This window comes from Oryza glaberrima, chromosome 1, assembly GCF_000147395.1.
Source record: "Oryza glaberrima chromosome 1, OglaRS2, whole genome shotgun sequence".
NCBI classification, from domain to species: Eukaryota; Viridiplantae; Streptophyta; class Magnoliopsida; order Poales; family Poaceae; genus Oryza; species Oryza glaberrima.
The window spans coordinates 6,386,769-6,412,558 of NC_068326.1; the positions used below are offsets into that span (position 1 = coordinate 6,386,769).

A 25,790-nucleotide genomic window follows, 5' to 3' on the forward strand; every position below is an offset into this window, starting at 1 on the left:
CATTTACTATGACTATATAAATATATCGTTAGCAAAAAATGTACTATTGTTGATAGATGCTTGCAGAATCTCATCCTCGATCGCACTGTCATCACGGAGGGAAAAGTTACGTGCGATTTAGTAATTATCTTACGATAAGAACCTCATTTTTTCAGTTAGCAAACAATTTACTATTGATTCAATTAGTGCACAGCGATTATTTTTGCCCTTACTTACTTATGGTTTTTTTTAATATATTAATTGAGTCGGTAGTAAAATTTTTACTGGACGTTAAAATTACTGTTTCTGGAAGCTTTGATAGTGAATTGTGCGCTGTAATTTCGAAGGTTTTTATTAAATGTTATTTTTATAAAAAAAATGGGAATGTAGGGAGGTAGTTATGGATTGTGATCCAGTGAATTTGATACTCCTGACTTTTTCTGGCATCTTGCCCTTCCGCTTCATCTACAGAAGGATGGGTGAAATTAAAAGAACCATGAGCAACTTGAATCTATCCAAAAAAAATGCACGGATTGATGAAGCTATGCTTGATGATAGTTAAATAGATAGATGAGATGAGTATGTAGGGATGGGGGATGCAGATCTCACGTTTTCAGGATTCTTTGAAACAATGGTGGCTGGCCGTGGATTCTGAAGCCACCGTCACCGGCGGTAGGCTGATCAGTCCGGCGTCGTCGGAGCAAGCCCTTTAGGGGACGCAGAATCAGGTCGTCGGCTCGCCCCTCCGGTGTCCTCCGTCACAAGCCCACGGTCGCCGGGAACCGCCGCCGCCGCCTGCGGAGCGATAAAAACAGAAAGGATATGGAAGATGGGGAATCAATCCGATTGACTGGTTAGTCCAAGAAAAAAAAAACGTGCCTTTAGGAAACGTTCGTTGCTATCCATCCAGGATCGAAAGAATATTATTGACAAAAAAAATAGCAATTTAAATATTTACTACAAATTAAAATAATTCTCATGGATTCGACATTGGCCTTTGTTGAATATAAATAATAATTAAATAGGGTGGCAAATATTATGATTATGGATAGATTTTTATAAAACTCAGTACTATTATTTGTAATATATATAAAATATAAAAGGACTTTAGATTAAAAAAGCAACATATGTACATGCGTACGGAAATTTTGCAGCGGCTGATTCATAGTAATTAAATTACTATCAGTACAGATATGGAGGGGTTTGGGCAGATAATTAAACAATCAATCAAGGCATCTCCTATAATAAGTAATTAAATAAGGTGGCAATGATTATGATTATGAATGGATTTTATAAAACTCAAAACAATTATTTCTAACATATTTAGCGGCTAATTCATAGTAATAAAATTACTATTGGTATAGATACTGAGTGGTTTGGAGGATAATTAGAAATAAGAACCAAGGCTTCCCTTGTAGTAAATACATTACTACAATGAAAATAGTTCTTCATGTAGTAAACCGGTTACTAACCGAATTAAAGGTTTGGACAGACTGAAAAAGATGCGCCAGACTAGGAGAGGTGGAGGGGACCATCATAGTTTACTACGATGACAATACGTGTAGGGAGAGGGAGGGGGACGCAGGGGAGGGGGGGCACCAGGTTGGTTGGGGGGAGGGGGTGGGGGGGGGTGGGTGCATTATAATACAACGCACCCCATCTGTAGTAGTATAGTATAGTGTGTGTGTTTTGTGTGTGTAAAAGTGTTAGCATAATAGGCATTGATTGTCTATTTGATGTTTTTTTTTCAAAAATATATAAGTCCAAATTAACATATAGGTAAAAAACAAAATAAGAGTCACGAAAGATGAAATAGGAGAGATAAAATATATTTTCATATGAGAACGAGTTAATTAAAAATCACAAAGTGAAAAAAAAAATGGTGCCACTTTTTTTGAGTTAGCCGCTGATCATCGGCCTTGAACTTTGTAAGCACTAGCGGGCTAGATCGAATTAGATCTCACCTCAACATGCCTCAAAATCGACAATTTTGCTATTTGTCGATTCCTAATTTTTATCTTATTGCCAGTGGCTATAATTACTCTCTCGTGTTTTAAATATAGCTACCTTTACATAGGTACAAAGATTAAGAAAATAGATAAAAATAAAATGGTGGATGGTTATAAATTAGATACTATGTCAATGGCCAAATTAAACCCCTAGTAAAAAAGAACATTGGTAGTATATTTTCTATTTTACCAAATAGAGAAAGAGGAAAAGGAAACGTTATTTGTCGTGTATTTTCACCACTGACATTGACATCCACCATCACGGCATCACCGAAGTTGTTCTGATGGTAAGTGCCTAAGTGGGATCATTTGCCGGCAACTGATTTACAAATTACAACTCAGTAACTATCTGATGGTATCTTTCACTTCAATTCGACTTCAGCCATTGACGCTGATGTGGTGAAATTCAATCGTCAAAATAATCGGATATTGATCCTGGAGATGTTATTTCCTGAATTGAGTAAGATAATGACTACATATAACTCGCAAGCTGCTGCGAAACAATGGTTAAGTTTCACCCTAACCATAGAAATAAGTTGTTCTCTTTATATATATTTAGATTAAAAAATATTAAAAATTTTGGTCAAAATAATATCATATCAGATGGTCGAAATTTTCAACTGGAATTTCTAACCCTGAGCGCGGTACCCAAGCGCCGTCGCGGACGAGGCACCGGTGTGATGCGGCCTGCCATCTATAGCCACACGTGGTCCCGCGGATTGGTCGTGTGTTGGCCTGGTGGCACCCAATTTATTTAATTTTGTCGCAATGAACAAGAAAATTGATGCGACACGTATAAAAATCAAGATTTAATTAAGAAATCTACATCGAATTCATCGATCGAGCTTAACTATATGAATCTATACCTAACAAATGAAGAATGTTTGGACCGGTGGCTCCATTCACTGAATAAAATTAAACTTTATTCAACCTGATCACTAAGCTAGTTTCTTCTCCTTCCCTCCTCCTCTCTTCAATTACTTTTCTCCTCAATTATTTACCTGATCTACAATTTGATCACAGATCACACTATTATATTCTTTGAAATTAAATCTTTACAACAAGATGTCGTATAACTATATTATGATAAAACTATATTATGATAAAACTAGATGTTTCATTACGTGATAGTGACATGTTTACATGTGTATTTTCACTGTGTTTCACAAAACTCACCCCTATTCTCCCTCCACTCCATCCTGCATGTATTTAGTGATCTTCAAAACGATTTTTCTTCTAAATTACTTATCCGATTACAACGTTATATTTGTTGTAATTAAATATTTATAACAAGTATCGCATGATTAAATTCTAATGAAAAAACATATATTTCAATCCATTAACACTCGATGTGTCATACTGTCATGGTTACAGATAAGACATACCTCATATCCTATGACTTATGGAATATACGAATATGGTATACCTTCGAGTATATGATATGTTTCCTTATATGATAATGAAACTAACAAGAGATTATAGAAATTATTCTCACAGGCAAGTGAATATCAGAGTCCTACTTGGAAAAGATTAGGTTTATATTATATCGTGTGGGGACCATAGTCTCCGAGTTCTACTTGAAGACTTAGGTGATTCACGGTATAAAAGACACACCCCCTGAGGGGTTTAGATCATCGAATCATAGCGCCAACACAACCACCATAGCCTACAATCCGGAGGACGTGAAGCCTACTCACAGGACTTCTCGTCGAGACCATCTCGACAAGGGATCTCGCCGGTAATCTCGGGATCGTTGGTTCTCTATTTGTAATCTATGGTCTTTCCATATCAATCTTATATAAATTGGATTAGTGCTATTACCTTATGAGGGGTCTGAACCAGTATAATCCTTGTATTCTTGTTTGCTTGATGTCGATCATGTATATCCTCGTACCAACGTATCCTAATACCCTATTCATCCAGTTTACAGGTATCCCCGTCGACACATACGTGATAGCAACATGTTTCAACGTGTGCCTTTATTATGTTTCACAAAAGTTTTCAATGACTCAGTGACTTTATTTGTTTTCCACCATGTGTAACTTAATTTTTACCATGGTCAACTGAAACATTTGGATCATTTGATTTATTTAGAACAATCGAGCGCCAGATTTGAAGTTTTCTCCCTAATAAATCTATGGAAGAAAGCAACCACGCTAGTTAATTAGCTGGACGAAAAGTGACCACGCTATTTAATCGCCATCGATCCGTCTGCCATTCGGCGTGACCAATTTGCGCGACTGCGTCGGTTCCACGTCCCCGATCCACGAGCGGTCACGTGTGATGGCATCGCAACACCATCTCTTCCATTTGTCTCACGTCTTCGAGGGTGACGACTCCCTCGTCCCTCGCGCTCCCTAGCCCGTGAGGTATGCATATTTGCACAAACAAATTTAAAACATGTACTCTCTTCGTTCGAAAATACTCCCTTTATTCTAAAATATAAGGTATAATCACTCCTACCTCAAAGATAAGAAAATAATTATTATCATCTTGTAGTTTGGATCATCCTAATAAATACTCCCTCCATACTCATAAAGGAAGTCGTTTAAAATAATGTTTAAGTCAAACCTTGGGAATATAAATCATGAATAACTTTCAAGTTGTTGAGTTTGAAAATGTAAAAATTATATGTATAGATTTGTCTTGTAAAATACTTTCATAAAAGTTTACATATATTACTTTTTAATAAATATTTTTATAGAAATAAGAAGTCAAAGTTATGTTTTGGAGACCGTGTCGCTGTCCTAAACGACTTCCTTTACGAGTATGGAGGGAGTGAGAATAGAATTAGAGAACATGAGAGTGGAGGATTTAAAAAAGTAATAATTTAATGAAGAAGTGAGCATAGTTAATGGCCTACATGCATGTATGCCTTATATTATAAAACATCTTAAAAAAAAAGTAGTTGTGCATAATAGGAGTACTTATCATTCTATATAGTTTAGCATAGGTTAAACTTTAAGGAAAAAATAATAGTTCCATTCATTTATAAATGATGTATAGTTAGGATTGGAGTGGTACTTGAAGGCCGGGGTGGAGATAGGAGTAGAGCAGGTAGAGCTGTAGCCCTAGTCTTGATCCTATATATTCATTGAAATTTTATTTTAAACCTTCAAAAAATTAGAAGATAAAGGCAAAATTTTATTAATTCAATTAAGGTCCAGAAAAATTATGGCTCTACCACTAGCACTACTTGAAGGGTATAATAGAGAAAATTTTCTGGATGGGAGTATGGGACCTATAGTACTTTAGAGATATGGCGGTAGTATATATAGTACGTGTACAACATCGTGAGAGATGAGTTATATTTAAAAACGAAAAATTCCTCAACATTATCACTTGTCCCTTGCTCCCATTCACCACCAGAAAATATACTTTTCGTGAGGGGCCGTCACCGTCAGCCCGTCCAGTTTCTGGCTGTTGATTTGCTACCCTTCCTTCCGTCCTCAACATTATCAATAGTCCCATGCTGCTGCCGCGCGCAACTACAACCAAGTAACCAAACGCTTTCCGTTGCACGCACGCGCGCAAAACAATGGCCGTCTCACTCCTCCCCGCCGTCCTTGTACTCCTCGCCATCGTCGCGCCGCTCCTGTACCTCGTGCTGCTTCCCGCCGTGAAGTACACGACGAGCAATGGCGCTGCGAGGTGGGAGGACGACGACGGCGGCGATGGCCGGCGCCGCCGGAGGCTGCCGCCGTCGCCGCGGGGGCTCCCGCTGCTCGGCCACCTCCACCTGCTCGGCGCGCTGCCGCACCGGGCGCTCCGGTCCCTCGCCGCGGCGCACGGCCCGGTGCTGCTGCTGCGGCTCGGGCGCGTCCCCGCGGTGGTCGTGTCGTCGGCGGCCGCCGCCGAGGAGGTGATGCGGTCGCGCGACCTGCAGTTCGCGAGCCGGCCCAGGGTCGCCATGGCCGAGCGGCTGCTCTACGGCGGCCGCGACGTCGCGTTCGCGCCCTACGGCGAGTACTGGCGCCAGGCGCGCCGCATCTGCGTGGTCCACCTCCTCAGCGCGCGCCGCGTGCTGTCCTTCCACCGCGTCAGGGAGGAGGAGGCCGCCGCGCTCGTCGCCCGCGTCCGCGCCGCCGCGCGCGCGCCCGGGGCGCGGGGCGCCGTCGATTTGGTCGAGCACCTCACCGCCTACTCCAACACCGTCGTCTCCCGCGCCGTGTTCGGCGACGAGAGCGCGCGCGGCTTGTACGGCGACGTCGACAGGGGGCGCGCGCTGAGAAAGCTGTTCGAAAACTTCGCGAGGTTGCTCGGGACGGAGCCGATGGGGGAGCTCCTGCCATGGCTCGGGTGGGTGGACGCTGTCAGGGGGCTGGACGGGAAGGTGCAGCGCACGTTTGAGGCGCTGGACAGCATCATCGAGAAGGTGATCGACGATCACCGTCGCCGCCGGCGCCGCCGTGAAGTCGGCAGGCAGATGGACAGCGACGACGACGGTGGCGGCGGCGGCGATCACCGGGATTTCGTGGACGTCTTACTCGACGTGAACGAGACAGACAAGGACGCAGGCATTCATCTCGGCACGATCGAAATCAAGGCCATTATCCTGGTATGGATTAAGCACGATAGTTTCATTGAAACATATATATGCAATTATGCACCCCCCATATACTTGATTTGTTTCTGGCGTCGACGCGGACGCGGGACGCGAGCAGGACATGTTCGCGGCGGGCACGGACACCACGACGACGGCGATGGAATGGGCCATGGCAGAGCTGATCACCCACGGGAACGCAATGCACAAGGTGCAGGACGAGATCAGGGCGGTCGTCGGCGTCACAGGATGCGTCACGGAGGACCACATTGACAGGCTGCCTTACCTCAAGGCCGTGCTCAAGGAGACGCTCCGGCTACACCCACCAAACCCACTGCTCGTGCCGCACGTACCATTAGCAGACACCGAGATCCTAGGCTACATGGTCCCAACGCACACCCGGGTATTGATCAACGCGTGGACCATCGGCCGCGATCCGGCGACATGGGGAGAGCACGCTGAGAAGTTCATACCAGAGAGGTTCCTTAACAACAACGTGGACTACAAGGGGCAGGACTTTGGGCTAGTCCCGTTCGGTGCCGGTAGGAGGGGGTGCCCTGGGATGGGGTTCGCTGTGCCGACCATAGAGATGGCATTGGCAAGCTTATTGTACAATTTCAGCTGGGAGACGAGACCGGTGGATTGGAGGTGTAAGGCGGGCACGTCATCGCTAGACATGAGCGAGGTGAATGGGATCTCCGTGCGTCTCAAGTATGGTTTGCCACTCATTGCTAAATCTCACTTTCCTTAATGTAAAAGGCACTATAAGTATTTATGACGTAGCATTTTTAGGTAAAAGAAATAGTTGAAATGTTCAACATTAATTTCATGACATAATTCCACCATGTTATATTGTAAATTCCATATATTTTTCGTGTTTACATTATAAATTTCTAGGAAAGAAAAAGAGAAGGAAATGAGACAAAAAGAGAGAAGGAGAATGAAAAAAAATAGAAGAAAAATAAAAGGACAAATAATTTCTTAAGTTCTACAGTACACACAAAGAATACGCATATGTTTGAGGAGACCGTGAAAACATGGTATTTAGTTACTTGACACTCAACATATTATTTTAGTATTATTTACGGAGAGAACTGAGAGAAAAATCACATGGAAAAGTACTAATTTGCCCCTCGTGTCAATCGGCCTCTGCATGCTGCTGCTCTGCGGCCATGACACGGCCAGCCATCGCAACAGCTGCCCCAGTATCCGGAGTCCTTATCATTGTTGTCTTGTTGTAGCAGTTGCCTCCCTTCATTTCATGCCGCCTCAGTCTTAAGCTCTTGGCATGCATCTGCAAGATGCTGGTGAAGAAGGCCTCAGTGGTGTGTTAATTGAATTTGTTTCATGTTTTTTAAGTTTCTCTTTCATCTAGTTCAACTGAGCGGCCGCCAAGCCCCAAGTTGGATCTGGATCAAAATCTAAGAGAATTTATCCCAGGTAGTAGATCCAAATTTTTGTTTTGATTTTTCTATTGGGAACATAACTTTATTTGGGCCAAACCGTCAAAAGATAGAACAATAAAGTTGTTCATCGCAAGCTTGAATCAGAAGTTCAGAATTGTTTGTGGAGTAAGGCGACAGGGAGAGAAGTGAGGAAGCGTCCTGAACTGTCCACGGGCCATGGGGAAACTCTTTTATGTACTCGATTGGGCATCCACTCGAGTTTTACATGTCAATTAAATGGTTAAGGAGAAAAAAACAAAAAAATTTAATAAGATAGATTAATGTATACTCCCTCCGTATTATATTATAAATCGTTAAATTTTTTTCAGTAAAATTTTGTTAAGTTTGACCAAGTTTATAGAAAAATATAGCAGTATTTTCAACATAAAATAAATATATTATCAAAATATATTTCATTTAGATTTAATGAAACTATATGATATTTTAGATGTTGCTAAATTTTTCTATAAGCTTGGTCAAACTAAAACGAAGTTTAACTAGAAAAAAAGTCAAATGAATTATAATATGAAACAAAGGGAGTAATAAAACTCCACAAACATGCAAGTTCAAATTTATATTCTACAAGTTGTAACAAAAATAACAAATTAAAGTCAGGCATATTCAACATATTTGACTGTGAATATGCTTATGCTAGTTAGACTTTAATTTGTTTTTTTATAATTTATAGAAGTTAAATTTGATCATGCATGTTTGTGGTACTAGATAGACTTTAAGTTTTTACTTTTGTTATAATTTATAGAAGTTGAATTTAAACTTGCATGTTTGTGGAGTGATATACATATTAATCTATCTTATAATTTTATTTTATTTTTAAAAAAACTATTTAGTTGATATGTAAAAAATGAGGGGATATCCACACGAGAGATTAGAAATTTAGAATCCATCTCCACGGGTCGTGGCCTAGCAAGTTGCCAACGAACATCCCCTCCTTCCCGGAGTGCAGATGCAGTCGACCAATAGTCATGCAGCTGCCACCACCACTGCTGTTACACCTTACGCCATCTACGGCCACCCGTGCTCGCGGGTCAGCTGCGGCGAGAGGCAGGGGCAATCCGTTTCCCACTACAGCGGCCACACCTCCTCAATCTGCACTCATCTCCCTGAAAACGCATCGCACTCCTCGTCGCCTTTCACCACGAATGTCAGCCGGCCGGCCACCCCTGCCACCTCTTCTTCTGAGAGCCTCGTCCCCGTCTGCGTCTGCGCATTGGCCTGTTAGCCAAGCCGAGCGAGCAATCACCCGGGAGAGTGGCCCTGTTTGTCTAGTTGAACGAAATCCTGTCGCATTATAAAAAGATAGCTCCATGAGCAAACTTATCTTATTATAACAGTTTTCTCTCTTTTTTTTATCGGATATAATAAAAAAAATACGTCAGGTGACTAATTACTATATTTTTATATTTTTACAGTGTCTTCAACAAGCATATACGTGTATTTTGGATGTTCTATAGCAAATTATATACTTTGAGTGTACTATTGTTAATTTTACCAAAATACAATTATGTAGTCGTCAGTTTGTAGCATCGTCAGGAAATTTCATCTCTCTCCATAGAAGGAAAATAATTGCGTGTTCATCGCTGCAAGTATGTTTTCGACCTCATTTCCATTTCCATCACATGTCACTTCTTGTCGGCTGTTGCTCAGATTTGACGCTAAAACCATCATGGCAAATTAGGTAGAAAACGTACGTGCACCGAAAACATACGTGTCAATAGTTCTGCACATGTTAAGAGTGTGTAAATTCGTCGCTAAAACCATCATGATTCACATACTTTTAATTTGTACACGTTCCCGTTGAAATTACTCCCATGGGACATGGCTGCTGTTGCGTGAGATTGCATATATTACATCGTACTCCTACGTGTCGCTCGCGCGACTGCCGCCGAATTTAGCACAGCCCATCGTACAACCCATGCAACACCGTGTGAATTCTGATGCGTGCGACACGTGAGAATCCAAGTGCATAAAATCCACACCCCGCTGCTGCACGCAGCCACCAAATTAAACCAACACTTGCCGCGCGGGAAACGGCGGTGCAACCATGGTCGTCGTCGTCGTCGTCGTCGCCATCGCCATCGTCGTGCCGCTCCTGTACCTCGTGCTGCTGCCTCCTGCGCGGCGTGGCGGCGGTGATGGCGCAAGGAGGAGGCTTCCGCCGTCGCCGCGGGGGCTCCCGCTGCTCGGCCACCTCCACCTGCTCGGCGCGCTGCCGCACCGGGCGCTCCGGTCCCTCGCCGCGGCGCACGGCCCGGTGCTGCTGCTGCGGCTCGGACGCGTTCCCGTGGTGGTCGTGTCGTCGGCGGCCGCCGCCGAGGAGGTGATGCGGGCGCGCGACGTGGCGTTCGCGAGCCGGCCCAGGGTCGCCATGGCCGAGCGGCTGCTCTACGGCGGCCGCGACGTCGCGTTCGCGCCCTACGGCGAGTACTGGCGCCAGGCGCGCCGCATCTGCGTCGTCCACCTCCTCAGCGCGCGCCGCGTGCTGTCCTTCCGCCGCGTCAGGGAGGAGGAGGCCGCCGCGCTCGTCGCCCGCGTCCGCGCCGCCGCGGGCGGCGCCGTCGATTTGGTCGAGCACCTCACCGCCTACTCCAACACCGTCGTCTCCCGCGCCGTGTTCGGCGACGAGAGCGCGCGCGGCTTGTACGGCGACGTCGACAGGGGGCGCGCGCTGAGGAAGCTGTTCGACGACTTTGTGGAGCTACTCGGGCAAGAGCCGATGGGGGAGCTCCTACCATGGCTCGGGTGGGTGGACGCTGTCAGGGGGCTGGACGGGAAGGTGCAGCGCACGTTTGAGGCGCTGGACAGCATCCTCGAGAAGGTGATCGACGACCACCGTCACCGCCGCCGTGAAGTCGGCAGGCAGATGGACGACGACAGCGGCGGCGGCGGCGGCGGCGGTCACCGGGATTTCGTGGACGTGTTACTGGACGTGAACGAGACAGACAAGGACGACGCAGGCGTTCATCTCGGCACGATCGAAATCAAGGCCATTATCCTGGTACGAAAATTGAACATCGTAGTCTCATTGAAACCTATATATGCGCATGGGGAGCGGATTCTAAACACTCTATGGGACATCGCCTCATTATTTGTATTTCATCCAAATAGTTACGAAAAAGATTAAAAAATGCAACTATATAGATTAATATGTGATAGATCACTCCACAAACAAGAAAATTAAAATTCAGCTTCTACAAGTTAAAAAAAAACAAATTAAACTACGACTAGTTAACGTATATCCATAGTTAAATTTGTTTTTTTGGTTGCAACTTGTAGAAGTTAAATTTGAACATGCATATTTGTGTAGTGATTTATCACATATTAATTTATTTATGACGTTGACACGGACTCGGGACGTGAGCAGGACATGTTCGCGGCGGGCACGGTCACCACGACAACGGCGATGGAATGGGCCATGGCAGAGCTGATCACCCACCGGGAAGCGATGCGCAAGGCGCAGGATGAGATTAGGGAAGTTGTCGGCGTCACGGGTCGCGTCACAGAGGACCACATGGATAGGCTGCCTTACCTCAAGGCCATGCTCAAGGAGACGCTCCGGCTGCACCCACCAAACCCACTACTCGTGCCGCACGTACCATTAGCAGACGTCGAGATCCTAGATTGCACAGTCCCCGCGCACACCCGGGTATTTATCAACGCGTGGACCATCGGCCGTGACCCAACGACATGGGGAGAGCACGCTGAGAAGTTCATGCCAGAGAGGTTTCTGAACAACAACTTGGACTACAAGGGGCAGGACTTTGAGCTAATCCCATTCGGTGCCGGTAGGAGGGGGTGCCCCGGGATTAGGTTTGTTGTGCCGACCATAGAAATGGCATTGGCAAGCTTGTTGTACTATTTCGACTGGGAAGCGAGACCAGTGGATAGGAGGAGCAAATCGGGCACGTCATCACTAGACATGAGCGAGGTGAACGGGATTTCCGTGCGTCTCAAGTATGGTCTGCCTCTCATGGCTAAATCGTACTTTTCTTAATATAAAAGGGACTATAAGTATTTATGCTGCTGCAATTTTAAGTAAAGAAAACAGTTAAAATGTTCAACATGAATTTCACAATAAAATCTCACCATGTTATATTGTAGATTCCATGTATTTTCGTGTTTACACTATAATGTTCTTGGAAAAAGGGAGAGAACAAAATGAAAGGGAAAAAAGGAGAGAAGGAGAAGGGAAAAGAGAAGAAAATAAATTTCTTAAGTGAGTTCTATTTGTTAGACTATAGACGGGTAAGTTAATGACGATGCCACACCAGTATTTGTATTTGTGTGGCATATGTCACGGAAACGCCACATAAGATTTCAAAAGAGATTATGGCAATTGGGGGCCAGAATAATACAATTTAACAGTTATGGGAAATAGATTTGTACTTTAAGAGTATATATGGAGACCTGTATGATTCAAGAGATCAAGTTTCTTGTTCGGACCGGCTATTTAATTTACTATTTTAAAAAATATTTTTTAAATAACCTTATCAGAGAAGTGGAAACAAAGATCCTCACTCTCCCTCAGATGCTCGGGGCACTGCGGGAACTGCCATGGTCAAAATAAGAAAAAGCGTAAGGATAAAAGCGTTGTCCCGAGCTGATAAAGACGACCCATCTTATCTTAAGAATCCATTTGAGAGAGACAGGAGGAAGAAGAGTGCAAAATACATGCTATATATCATCACTAGTCGTCAGTATCATGCAAAAATTCCATCTCTCTGTAATGGGGAAAAATTATATGTTCACCGCTGCATGTACATTTTCGGTCCCATTTCCATTTTCATCACACACTACTATAAAATCGATTTTTTTTACGAGACCCTTTTATGTTACAGACGGATTATAACTGCCCCCACATGTGAAAATCACTCCCTAAATGACGGTTTAAGAACCGCCTGTATTTTCGTGGAACATGGCCTCTTATGAAAATCAATTTTTCTTTCATACAGACGTTCTCTCCTCTGCCTGCAGTTCATGCAACCGCTGCCCTTCACTTAATTTTTTTTTTTTTTTTGCCCACGTATCCATCCTCTCCGCCTCTTCCATTTTTCCTTCTCTCGTCCGCATCCACGTCCATGCATCTTCTTCACTTTCCTCTCCTCCTTCCTCCACTTCCCAGCGGAGACGGCGGCCACGACGACGGGCAGATCCACCGTCCCCACCTTGAGTACGTACGGATCCACAACAACGCTGGTGCTTAACTCGGCACGATCGAAATCAAGACCGCTATACTAGTACGTACGAATCGAGCATACATGCTACTCCCTCAGTTTCATATTATATAAGTCACCTCGATTTTTTTTTCATAATCTTTCTTTGCAAACTACTCCCTCCGTTTTTTAATTGATGACGCCGTTGACTTTTTCTCACATGTTTGACCATTCGTCTTATTCAAAAATTTACGTAATTATAATTTGTTTTGTTATGAGTTGTTTTATCATTCATAGTACTTTAAGTGTGATTTATATCTTATATATTTGTATAAAATTTTTAAATAAGACGAATGATCATACATATGAGAAAAAGTCAACTGCGTCATCTATTAAAAAACGGAGGAAATATATCTTAAAAGTGTAATTTGTCCGTTCTTAAAGGGCTTCTTTGTAATACTGGATGTATCCCTATCCAGATCTGTGCTAGATGCATTGTGACCACTCATGTAATCTAACATAGTTGTATCCATAAAGGCATGTGTTTTCTTAAAAAAAAAATCGGGATGTAAATTGAGAAAACTATTTGGATTAATTGATAAAACATCGGATTCATCGATCGAGCTAGCTAGCTTAACTGTTTGAATCTAGGCCTCACAAATCCATGGAAGAAAGCAACCACGTACGCTAGTTAATCGCCATCGATCCATCTGCCGGAACAAATCGCGCTCTCGCGCGCAAATTAGAATGCTGCACCGTCCCCGATCCGCGGGCGGTCGCGCACTCGCGCGAGATGGTGCCGTGCCGCACCCCGTCTCTTCCGTCGCTCTAGTGTCATCAAGCACAATTAGTAGTTAATTAGTTGGAGTAATAGTTTTTAATTAGCATAATTAGCTATTACCTCTATTTTTTAATACTCTCTCCTACCCTAAATGTTTGACGCCGTTGATTTTTTAAACATATTTGACCGTTTATCTTATTCAAAAACTTTTGTAAAATGTGTAAAACTATATGTATATATAAAAAATATATTTAACAATAAATCAAATGATAGGAACAAATTAATAATTACTTAAATTTTTTGAATAAGAGGAACGGTCAAACATTTATTAAAAAGTCAACAGCGTCAAACATTTTGGGATAGAGGGAGTATATGATATCATTAATTTTTTAACAAACATTTTACCATTCATCTTATTCAATATCTTTATACAAATATAAAAAATAAATCATAGTCAAATAATATTTGACGATAAATTAAGTAACAATTAAATAAATGATAATTACATAAATTTTTGAAATAATATGAACGGTCGAACGTATATCACAAAGTCAACAACGTTAACGTTATATATTAAGATACAAAGGAGTATTAGTTAACTACTAATTTAGGATAAGACAACAAGTTCGCTACGCATAACGCGCGCTAGTTCGCAGCGACCACACGCGTGACTATGAGTTCGCTTCCTTATCCACGATGATGGTATATTTTTTTCAATTCTTTTCAAATGTATATATTCATGTAAAACTGATAAAAAAAAGTATATTTTCAAAATTTTTTTCATCTTCCAGCTACGCGCCGGTGGCGGTGACGTGTCCTAACCCATGACCATGAGGTATATATATTTTCGCAAATATTTCAAAAACACGAATGTCTATGTAAAATCCTAAGAGTTTTGTATATCTCAAAATGTAATTCCTCAACATTATCACTTGTCACTTTCTCCGCTTTGTTAGGCTACAATAATGTAATGCAAGTGCTGGCCTATCTTTTCCATACACCCTATAAGGGCATTTACAGTGCGCCACTGGTTTTTGGTGAGCCTCATGAGCCAGCTAGACTGGAACAATGGTTAGCCACATCTCTCACAATGCAACAATACAAGTTACAACTTCTTGTGGGTCCCATCAACCAGCTTTTACCATTTTTTTCTCTCCCCTCACTCTCCTGCCTTCTTTCCCCACCGTAGAGCACCGAGCGCATCGCCATCCGTGGCCGAGCAGCCAAGCGGCGACGGCGCCGACCGGAGGCGTGAAAGGGCTTGGCGCTCGCCGGCGCACCACCCTCCTCTCCCCCCTCCCCTCCCCCCGAAAAAACGGCGAGCGCCGGCGCACGGAAGTGGCGGAGGGCTCGGTGGCGGACGAGTCGCGGCGGCAGAGGACGGTGGCGGAGGAGCTCGGGGGCGGACGAATCGCGTCGGTCGATCTAGGACGGCGCCGGGCGGCGGGGCGGTCAAGCGACGGCCCGAGCTCCTCAGCTCGAGCTGGGACGGCGCGCGGAAGCAGCGGAGGACTCGGCGGCGGAGGGCTCGGTGGCGGACGAGTTGCGGCGGCGGAGGGCTCGACGGCGGAGGACTCGGTGGCGGAGGATCTCAACGGTGGAGGAGCTCAGGGGCGGACGAGTCGCGGCGGCGGAGGGCTCGACGGCAGAGGACTCGGTGGCGGAGGAGCTCGGGGGCGGACGAGTCGCGGCGGTCGATCTGGGACGGCGCCGGGCGGCGGGGCAGTCAAGCGGCGGCCCGAGCTCCTCCGCTCGAGCTGGGACGACGCCGGGCGGCGGGGGACGACGCGCGGGAGCTCAACGGCGGATCTGGCCTTCTCTTCCTCAGGCGCCAACAGCGAGGTGCCGCCGCCACCGCCGCCATCTTCCTTCTCGCTGCAGCCTCCTCTTCATCCGGCACCGCCATCTTCCTCTCATCGGCAACCGAGAGGAGAAGGCTGGCGGCGCGTGAAGCCACGGAGCGACGAGGCGACGACCTCCACAACGCCGCGACCCGCCTTTCTCCCCGTGCCGCACACCTCGATTGAAGCGAAGCCCTTGTGACCAATTTTGGCTCCGCGCGCTTCGGTTGGCTCCGCGGCTGGCCGACGTGTCATCGAATATTCGCATCTTTGGCGTGAGGCTAAATGACACGTCCTTGCGTTGTGAATGCCCTAACCAAGCAAACAAACGCTTTGCTGTCGCTTTGCTGTTGCACGCACGAGCAAAGCCGCAAACAATGGCCGTCTCGCTCCTCGTCGTCCTCCTTGTAGTCCTCGCCATCGTCGTACCGTTCCTGTACCTCGTGCTGCTTCCCGCCGGGAACACGACGAGAAATGGCGCTGCGAGGTGGGAGGACGACGGCGGTGATGGCCGGCGCCGCCGGAGGCTGCCGCCGTCGCCGCGGGGGCTCCCGCTGCTCGGCCACCTCCACCTGCTCGGCGCGCTGCCGCACCGGGCACTGCGGTCCCTCGCCGCGGCGCAAGGCCCGGTGCTGCTGCTGCGGCTCGGCCGCGTTCCCGTGGTGGTCGTGTCGTCGGCGGCCGCGGCCGAGGAGGTGATGCGGTCGCGGGACGTGGAGTTCGCGAGCCGGCCCAGGATGGCCATGGCCGAGCTGCTGCTCTACGGCGACCGCGACGTCGCGTTCGCGCCCTACGGCGAGTACTGGCGCCAGGCGCGCCGCATCTGCGTGGTCCACCTCCTCAGCGCGCGCCGCGTCCTCTCGTTCCGCCGCGTCAGGGAGGAGGACGCCGCCGCGCTCGTCGGCCGCGTCCGCGCCGCCGCCGCCGACGTCGTCGACCTGTCCGACCTCCTCATCGCTTACTCCAACACCGTCTTGACGCGCATCGCGTTCGGCGACGAGAGCGCGCGCGGCGGCGGCGGCGGCGACAGGGGGCGCGAGCTGAGGAAGGTGTTCGACGACTTCGCGAGGTTGCTCGGGACGGAGCCGATGGGGGAGCTCTTGCCATGGTTCTGGTGGGTGGACGCCTTGAGGGGGATAGACGGGAAGGTGCAGCGCACGTTTGAGGGCGCTGGACGGCATCCTCGAGAGGGTGATCGACGATCACCGTCGCCGCCGTGAAGGCGGCCGGCGTATGGACGACGACGGCGGCGGCGATCACCGGGATTTCGTGGACGTGTTGCTCGACGTGAACGAGACGGACAAGGACGCTGGCATTCAGCTCGGCACCGTCGAAATCAAGGCTATTATCATGGTATGAATCGAGCTATAGTCTAGTTGGAATACTAGCACTCCTTAGTCCAAAGGTTTTAAAACTCTGATCGTCATGTTATCTTGGAACAATTTTATAATATTAAATAGGTGTAATTGTAGTGATTTTTAAGGTAATTGTATGCAAAATATGTTTCTTGTTTCAAACTAGGCAATAAAAAATTATTAATGATCAAAGTTTTAAAAGATTAACAAAATTTTATTCTAAATATCACATATTTATGACAAAAGTGAATACTGAATATTAATATAGCTGATAGGGCAATTTTACCATATTAAAACAGTGTCGGGAGGTATCGTATTTATTAGTATAAAATTTAGTACCTCCAGGTACTAATTAATTAGGTATCAAAAAATTTAGTGCAAAATTTAGATACCTTGAGGTTAAGGTACTGTGAAATTTCCGTAGCTGATATGCTTCTTACTTCACGGACACGAGCAGGACATATTTGTAGGGGGCTCAGACACTACGACCACGATGATGGCATGGACCATGGCCGAGCTGATCAACCACCCACGCGCCATGCGCAAAGCGCAGAACGAGATCCGGGCAGTCGTGAGCAACACTAGTCATGTCACCAAGGACCACGTGGACAAGCTGCCCTACCTCAAGGCTGTTTTCAAGGAGACGCTCCGGCTACACCCACCACTCCCGCTCCTCATCCCACGAGAGCCACCGGCGAACGCCCAGATCCTGGGTTACACCATACCGGCGCACACGTGGGTGGTGATCAACGCGTGGGCCATCGGCCGAGACCCGTCAGCATGGGGGCAGCAACCGGACGAGTTCTCACTGGAGAAATTCCTCAACGGCGCCATTGACTACAAGGGACAGGACTTCGAGCTGCTACCATTTGGCGCCGGTAGGAGGGGGTGCCCCGGGATCGTGTTCGGGGTGTCAGCCATGGAGATAGCACTCGCGAGCTTGCTCTACCATTTTGACTGGGAGGCGGCGGCAACTGATCACAGGAGGAGGGGCAGCCAAGCATGGGCGTTGCCAGTGGACATGAGTGAGGTCAATGGGATAGCTGTTCATCTCAAGTATGGTCTACATGTCGTCGCTAAACCACGTATGCCTTAACTTGAGAAAAGATGTTACCATCTGCAGTTCAACTGATAGGACCCTGGTTATGTATTGGTTGATTAACTTTTGAGGATATGGGATATCCTATCAATGTAGACCTCACTCGAGGAGATTGAATCGATAATGTGGAACACAACTACAACAGTCCATGAGTGATGGTGATGGACGACGCTGGCCACCAATAAAGTGCTACCAAAAACAGGAGTTTGCACCCTAATCCTATTAACAACATGGCTGTAAGTTTTCATATGTGCTTAAAGTTTCATTTCATGAACTGGCACTTAAAGTATCTCAATTCCATTGAGTACAGCAGAAGTTAAAGGAAGTTTTACAGGCATGAAGAATTATTATATAAAGAAAAATAAAGTGAAATAAAGCTAAGGGAATAAGCTGTGAGAGCAGGGATGGATTTACTGTGGAGGCGCGGGGAGGGAGGGGAGGAGAGGGATCTTCAGACCCCACTATCAACCCCGGAACCATGGAGACCTCCATGAACCCCCCACTAAAAACTTCTTCCATAGATCCATGGGATGTGGGGGCTGAAGGTTCATCAGATCGTCAACATCGGCTGGAGGGGAGGCTAGAGGTTGAAGATGAAGTATTTCGCGATTTGGGCTGACTAAGAAGAGCAACCCATGAGCTCAATCTTCAAATTTTGGCCCAACACACTCCAAGCAATGAAGCAAGGCGCACTCCCAAACCAACAGGTCAAGCCGGCCCACTCGGCCACTTCCTCAATTGGCCACTGCCAACTCCCCACCTCCCCTCTCCAAATCTCCAAGGACCTAGCTAGGCACGGGTGTGGGGGCGGCTGATGGGCGACGGGAGACGGCCGTGCACGGTGGACAGGCAAGGACGCAAGGTGCCGAGGCAGCCAGCACCCGGCGACAACACCAGCTGACGAGGGTACGAGTAGGGGTGGCAATGGGGCGGGGCGGGCCCGGGTTGGGCTGGAATACCCCCGCCCACCCTCTTGCAGGTATCCCCACCCCCGGCCCCACAAAGGAAGTCGAGTGAAAAACATCGCCCGTCCTTGCCCCCACAGGGGACCCGGCGAGTGATCAGGGCCCCGCATCACCCGGATGGAGTTAATACTCTGTAAAATTTATTGTAATACACTGAATAATAGTGTGATAAAATTTCAATAGCCTCCGGCGGTGAGGGTTGGTTGAAGGAAGGAAATGGATTACGGTTGAGGAGAACTAGGATATTGAGCTTTTATATGTCAATTTTGAATGGGTTTATTGGGTCTATATTATTGCAATGGGCTAATTTTGGAAAAGTAACTCATATATATTTGGGGCCCCTCCGGGTCACCCGCGGATTAATTCGGATCCCCACCCCTGTCCTCGGAATTTTGCGGGGCCCCGTCCCCACTCACCTGCCGGTGAGAATTCTCCCCCGGTCCCGACCCCGTAGGGGCGGGTCCCCGCCGGGTCACCGGACCCAATAGGGAAATTGCCACCCCTAGGCACGAGGCAACGTGGCTCGTGGCCCCATGGGTGTGCGGCGTGTAGCAAGCAGGCGGGTGGCAAGCCGCGAGCACCAAACAAGCTAGGGGCCTGGAGGGTGGGACGGGAGACATGCCAAGCGGCGGTCTAGTGCCGGGTAGGTAGCGAGACACGAGCTGGGCCAGGGCACCAGGCGGCGATCCTGCGCTGACACGCCGGCAGGGAGGTGCCGAGCCTGGAGCCGGCGAGGGCGCAAGGTAGGCAGGCAGCGGCGCAGTGGCCGGCAACTACACAACTTGCAGCAGCAACCGGTGATTGAAGTTAAATTTGGTAGCCTACTAACCTCTAATACTAATACACAGTCTAAAATTGTGCCTCAATAGTTCAAGTTAAGTTAAGTGAGGTAGTGATTGAAATTTATAATTGTTTCTGTACATTTATAGATTGTCAGCATGTCAAAAAGAACATGGTTCACGTATTATAATAGTTCAAGCAACACTATCAGTGATCCCTAGGTCTCTAAATTATTTGAATTCGTTAGTTTGCCTTTTTCTTTGTATAGATTATTACTCATGAAGAATAATAGGCAATTGGGTGTGACATATTATCTATTGGACATTAGTTTGGTATGGACAAAATTCTCTACATATCATTAATTCAATGTATGTGTACTTTGAACTAGATATGTAGCCAATTTATATGTGATACATGTTTTGATTTATACTAGCATAGTTTGTCCAGCCCCACTATTATTTTTTCCTGGATCCACAGAGCTTTTTGCTAGCGATCAGGTTTTGGCCTACTCCTTAATTTTCGTCCAAAGTTCCTTGTACTAGAACACTCTCCGGTAGTTCGGTTTCTCTCCTCTCGAATTTCGGCTTACAACAAGGAAAAGAAATGGAACTTACTCCAATGTAGATGGGTGTTCGTTTAGACTCAAGTTCACACGACGATGAATAGGAAAGTAAATCGTCAATTTCAGTCTAAAACGAGAGGTGCATATGACCGTTTGGCTCTTTAGAAGCAAAAGCGGTACAGGTTATTAGGAAAAATAACTTACGAATAAAACTTTTATATACATGTTTATAACGATCAATTAAAAACAAATACAGTAAAATAAACTACGATAAAAAAAATCATAAAATCGAAAATAAATTTTTAAATTTAAATTTTGGCTTATAAGAGTTAGAAGAAGCGAAACGATGGAAGCATAAATTTGTAAACGAACAGCAGCACGATTTCCGCAGCAAGTATCCACAGTAGAATACCAAGCAGGCGAGGCGGCGGCGGCGGCGGCGCCCAACGACGACGACGACGACGATGAGGAGGCTGCGTCGACGACCGCGACGATGCCCGGAGCTTGCCATCGTCAACCGCGGCCATCTGCGCCCCGCGGCGCTCGTCGGCCGCCGCCGCGAGCTGCTGTCGCTGATCGCTCTCCTCTTTGAGCCGCCGCTCCTCCTCGAGTCTCGCCACGAACTTCTGCCTCCGGTGCTCGGGCATGCGGCGCCAGTACTCCTCCCTCACCCTGGCGATCAGCGACCGGACCTCCTCCCTGTCGCCGGCGCCGTACTCCGGCCACCGCGCCATGCCGCGGTCCCGCAGGAGCCTCTCCTCGTACCACGTCCTCAGCTCCTTGGCGTCGAGGTCGTAGACGATCCAGTAGCCGAGGCGCGTCATCCTGATGAGCCGCCGGTGCGCCTGCGACCACACGCCGTAGTCGTTCCTGATGAGGAAAGACGAGCGGGCGGCGAACTTCCTCCGGTATATGTGGAGCCCGAAGCTTTTCGACGGCCACCCGCCATGGATGAGCCGCAGCAGCCGCCGCCGCCGCCGCCTCCTCTCATTGCTTCCTTTTCGTTGATGATCCGAGCTGTCCATATATAAGTGTATTGCGGTGTCCGAAATTCGAAAGAATCATGGCCTTGTGAAATTAATCATCGATATATACGAATATATGTTGCCATCTCGGTAGAATCGATCGATGGGCAGTATACCTAGCTTCATACGTGACGATTGGATTGCGTAATAAGCACAGTCATATGAGGGTTGTGAAACCGAACACTGGTAGAGAAACCATCTTTGGTCGGTCGACCCAAATTCATAATAGTCCCAGTTCCATTAAAAACCGGAACTAAAAATAATTTTTAGTCCCGGTTAATAAGAGGAAGATCTTTAGTCCCGGTTGTTGTTACCAACCGGGACTAAAAATCATCTTTAGTCCCGGTTGGTAACTCCAACCAAGACTAAAGTTCATTTTTAGTCCCGGTTGATTCCATGTCAGGCCGTGTCAGGGCTCTATGATCTTTAGTCCCGGTTAGTAACACCAACCGGGACTAAAAACCTATTTTTAGTTCCGGTTGGTGTTATTAACCGGGAATAAAAATCAAAACACACTATATAATCCATAGTACCGATCCTCTTTTCCCGTCTACACAACAAACTCCTCCCTCTATCTCTTTTTTTCCTCTCTAACTTCTTATCTCTTTCCTTATCTCTAACTCCCCTCCTCTCCTTCTTTTTTTCCTTCACCACAGTGCAGGCGGCCGGTGCGGAGGCGGCGACGCGGGGGACGGCGCGGAGGTGGCCTGCGCGGCGGCCGGCGTGGCGGCTCGGGGGGCCGCGCGGCGACGGCGGTGGGCGGCCGGCGCGGCGGCGGCGCGGGGGGGGGCGCGCGGCGGCGGCGGCTGCGGTGGGCGGCCGCTCGGCGGTGACCGGCGCGGCGCCGGCCGGCCGGCGCGGAGGTGAGGAGGGGAGACGGCAGTGGCCGCCGGCCGGATTTTTTTTCTTTTTTTTTTGAGATGTGAATCTGTGATGTATTTTTGTTTGAGATGTGAATCTGTGATGAATTTTTTAGAACCCTGTGATGTAATTTTTTTAAGAGTTTGTGATGTATTTGGAGATGATTTGTTTGAGGATTTGGAGATGTTCTGTAATATGTGATGATTTGGATATGGGAGGGGATGGTGTGAAATCAATATTCAATACTAAAAGCAGAAAAAAAAAGAAAAAATATCTTTAGTCTCGGTTGGTGTTATCAACCGGGACTAAAGATGCTCCCATCTTTAGTCCCGGTTGGTAACACCAACCGGGACTAAAGATTGATATTTAGTCCCGGTTATTTGAACCGGGACTAAAGATAGCGATCTTTAGTCCCGGATTCGTAGTCCCGGTTGAAAAACCGGGACTACAAGAGGGTTACGAACCGGGACTAAAAAGCATTTCTCCACCAGTGGAATCTCCCTTGGGATGAAAAAGCTACCCCTATCATATAGAAGGGTTTTTTTTCCCGGCAAGCCGTGCCATGATTCGTCGCAATTCTTTTTAATAGATTAAATCGGTCTCTACATCTAAACAGAAAATAGATACTAAACACCGGAACCTGATAAAGGTACTAAACACTTGTTCCGACATATAGTTCAGAGCATTGGTGCTCCAGTACATGCTCAATGGCAGCTTAGACAAGCTCCTACACTCTCAAGGCACAAGTTATTTGGGGTTGTTAGAGCAAATATAGTAGGTATAATCAGCGGGCGGTAGTACTATTCATCTAAGATAAATCCTAGATGGAAGAGTAAGAAAATAGGAGAGAGAGTAACCAGCGCTTAATCTATCACCCGGCTACAGCGATAGTAAAAAGCAGCATGACCAATCGTCATCCATGCATGCTGCAACTGTAAGCTTTTCCCACCATTTGCACGCTTCCCAATTGCCTCGATGAGACAGAGAATAGATATTGTGAGAGGTGGGAAGTACTGTAAGGGCACCCACAATGGTTATCTATAGGCTCTCTATAAGAGATCCATGTCAGCATATTTTTCTACTTGGAAGAGATTAAATGAAGAGATAGAGCAAAGCTATCTACTAACCTGGAGATAGTTTATAGAGAAAAACGAGGCAACGTATTAGAGAGCTATAGATACCCATGTAGACATACTATTGAGATGGTTTACTATTAATCTAGTCTATTGCTGAGATGTATATGTTTTATAGATAGCATCTTACTTTACCATTGCGGGTGCTCTAAGGAGTATAAATAATTTTTAGAAACCCGTGTATAATAATTTAGTACTAGCTAACTATTTGTTAGTATTGGATATAATTTTTGCTGAGTTAGATCTTTTATAGCCGGTTGCCGGCTATACTATTAAACCTGCTCTTATAAAGGTTAGACATCACGCTAGATGTGTCGATGGCGATGGAGTACTGTGACCAGAAGCCTAGCAATGTGCTATTTGACGAGGAAACGACGGTGCATGTGGCGGACTTTGGCATCGCAAAGCTGCTGCTGGGTGATGACACCTCCAAGATCACCAATCACGGCAAGCATGCCTGGAACATTTGGGTACATGGCACCAGGTACTAACATAATACATTTTAATTTCCATAAACAAATTGACTGACTGGAATATATCATCATGGATATTACTTTTGTTAGATTATCAATCATGCTTAAAAAATTTGGAGCAATTGTGTTTCTGCCCTTGCTTTACGATTCAATTGTGATTTTACCATGTATTTTAGGGTTTGTGATTTTTACCCCTATTTTTTTAAATGAAACAGCCTTCTGCCACTAGGTTTGACAGAAGTCTGGTGGGCCGGAATTTCCGAATTAAACGAAAAAGAAAATGTTATTATAATTTGTGAATGACTATGCTACCCTTGGTTCAATGAAAGAGCCAAATCCCCCAATCCCTTACTACTACCTCCGTCCCAGAATATTTGTCGCTTTAAGTTTTTGTTTGTAAAGTTTGATCATTCGTCTTATTCAAAATATTATGGAATTATTTTTATTTTTTTTGACTTGCTTTATTATCAATACTACTTTAAGTATGACTTATCATTTTTTATATTTGCACTAATTTTTCAAATAAGACGAATGGTCAAACATCGAAAGAAAAAAGTCAAAGTGACAACTATTATGGGACGGAGGTAGTATTTCCGATTTCCAATCCAAAACCCTACCTGGGTTGCAAGCGGCGGCGGCGGCGCACGCGACAAGCGGCGGTGTGGGCCAGCGCGCGGCGGAGTCTGGCGCGCGCAAGGAGGCGCGGCGCAGCGGCCCCGCGGGTGCATGCGTAGGGAGGCGCGGTGGCCGGCGGCCCCGCGGCCAGCGCGCGGCGGAGAGGAGCGGCGGCTCCGTCGGCCAGTGAGCCAGCGAGCCAGCAAGCAGCGAGCAGGGAAGCTTGGCGGCAGGATGGCGCAGCGTATGGGAAGGCGGCGAATCTGGCGCAGCGCCACGGGAAGGCGGCGGCGAAGGCTGCGGCGAGGCAGCTCCTGTACAACGCACGGGCAAGCGAGCAGCGAGCAGCATGGTGCGGCAAGCCGGCAATAGCGACGCACGGCGAGCAGCTCGTCCACAAAGACAAACAATGCCATGTCGTTTGCTGCTTGATTTTCCTTTTATTTTTTTCCCCATCTCATCACTTGCGACGAATTTGTGATGAATCTTTATGCTAAAGTTCTGCAACCGTGCGAATTGTGTGAAAATGCTATCAAAATTCTAAAAGAAGTTGGACAAATGTTCAAGGGTATACATGTCTTTTTATGAGTGAATTGACACTGTTAGCTGATGATAACAGAATAGGGGTAAACTGAAGCTTCGTTTGAGAAAAGTAAGGGCAAAAATGCACCCTAAAAAAGGAGTAAAATCATAATTAGAATACAAAGTAGGGGTAAGTACACAATTGCCCGAAAAATTTTGTTTCTAAATCTCCTAAGCAAAGTACGGATCACTCGGAAAGGCGTCGTGCAAGAGCGACGTGTTCAGCTTCGGAATCATGCTCCTTGAAGTCTTCACTGGAAAGCGACCTATGGATCGATCGTTTGTTCGTTGGAGAAGTGGCCATTAGGCAGTGGGTCAATCAAGCATTTTCGGCGAAGCTTGTTCATGTTCTGGACGACAAGCTACAGCTAGATGAGTCCTCTATCGAAGACCTGAATCACCTTCTTTTGCCAATATTTGAGGTTGGTTTGCTCTGCTCAAGTGACTCGCCTGACCAGAGGATGTCAATGGCCGATGTGGTGGTGACACCGAAGAAGATTAGAAAGGATTATGAAAAAAAATTGGCATTATATTAGAGGATGTCAAATTGTCAATGGCCGATGTTGTGGTG

At 46.7% G+C, this 25,790-nt stretch overlaps 1 protein-coding gene and 2 pseudogenes across 3 annotated transcripts; all 3 read left to right on the top strand.

The window, feature by feature from the left end:
- The first annotated feature begins 5,472 nt into the window (after positions 1-5,472).
- On the top strand, positions 5,473-12,369 carry LOC127760782 (cytochrome P450 71A1-like). Of its 3 annotated transcripts, none has more exons than XM_052285080.1 (2): positions 5,473-6,546; positions 6,653-8,006. In XM_052285080.1, the coding sequence occupies exons 1-2, from the start codon at positions 5,527-5,529 to the stop codon at positions 7,280-7,282; spliced, it is 1,650 nt and encodes a 549-aa protein (XP_052141040.1). In that variant the 5' UTR covers positions 5,473-5,526; the 3' UTR covers positions 7,283-8,006. The 3 variants fall into 3 exon arrangements, with proteins under 3 accessions (XP_052141040.1, XP_052141045.1, XP_052141053.1); XM_052285085.1 differs by lacking the exon at positions 6,653-8,006 and adding an exon at positions 11,359-12,369 and having other exon boundaries at positions 5,474-6,546; XM_052285093.1 differs by lacking the exons at positions 5,473-6,546; positions 6,653-8,006 and adding exons at positions 10,012-10,992; positions 11,359-12,369.
- A 3,756-nt stretch (positions 12,370-16,125) lies between these two features.
- LOC127760215 (cytochrome P450 71A1-like) lies at positions 16,126-18,417 on the top strand (annotated as a pseudogene).
- A 4,506-nt stretch (positions 18,418-22,923) lies between these two features.
- LOC127756101 (probable LRR receptor-like serine/threonine-protein kinase At3g47570) lies at positions 22,924-25,755 on the top strand (annotated as a pseudogene).
- Positions 25,756-25,790: the final 35 nt, after the last annotated feature.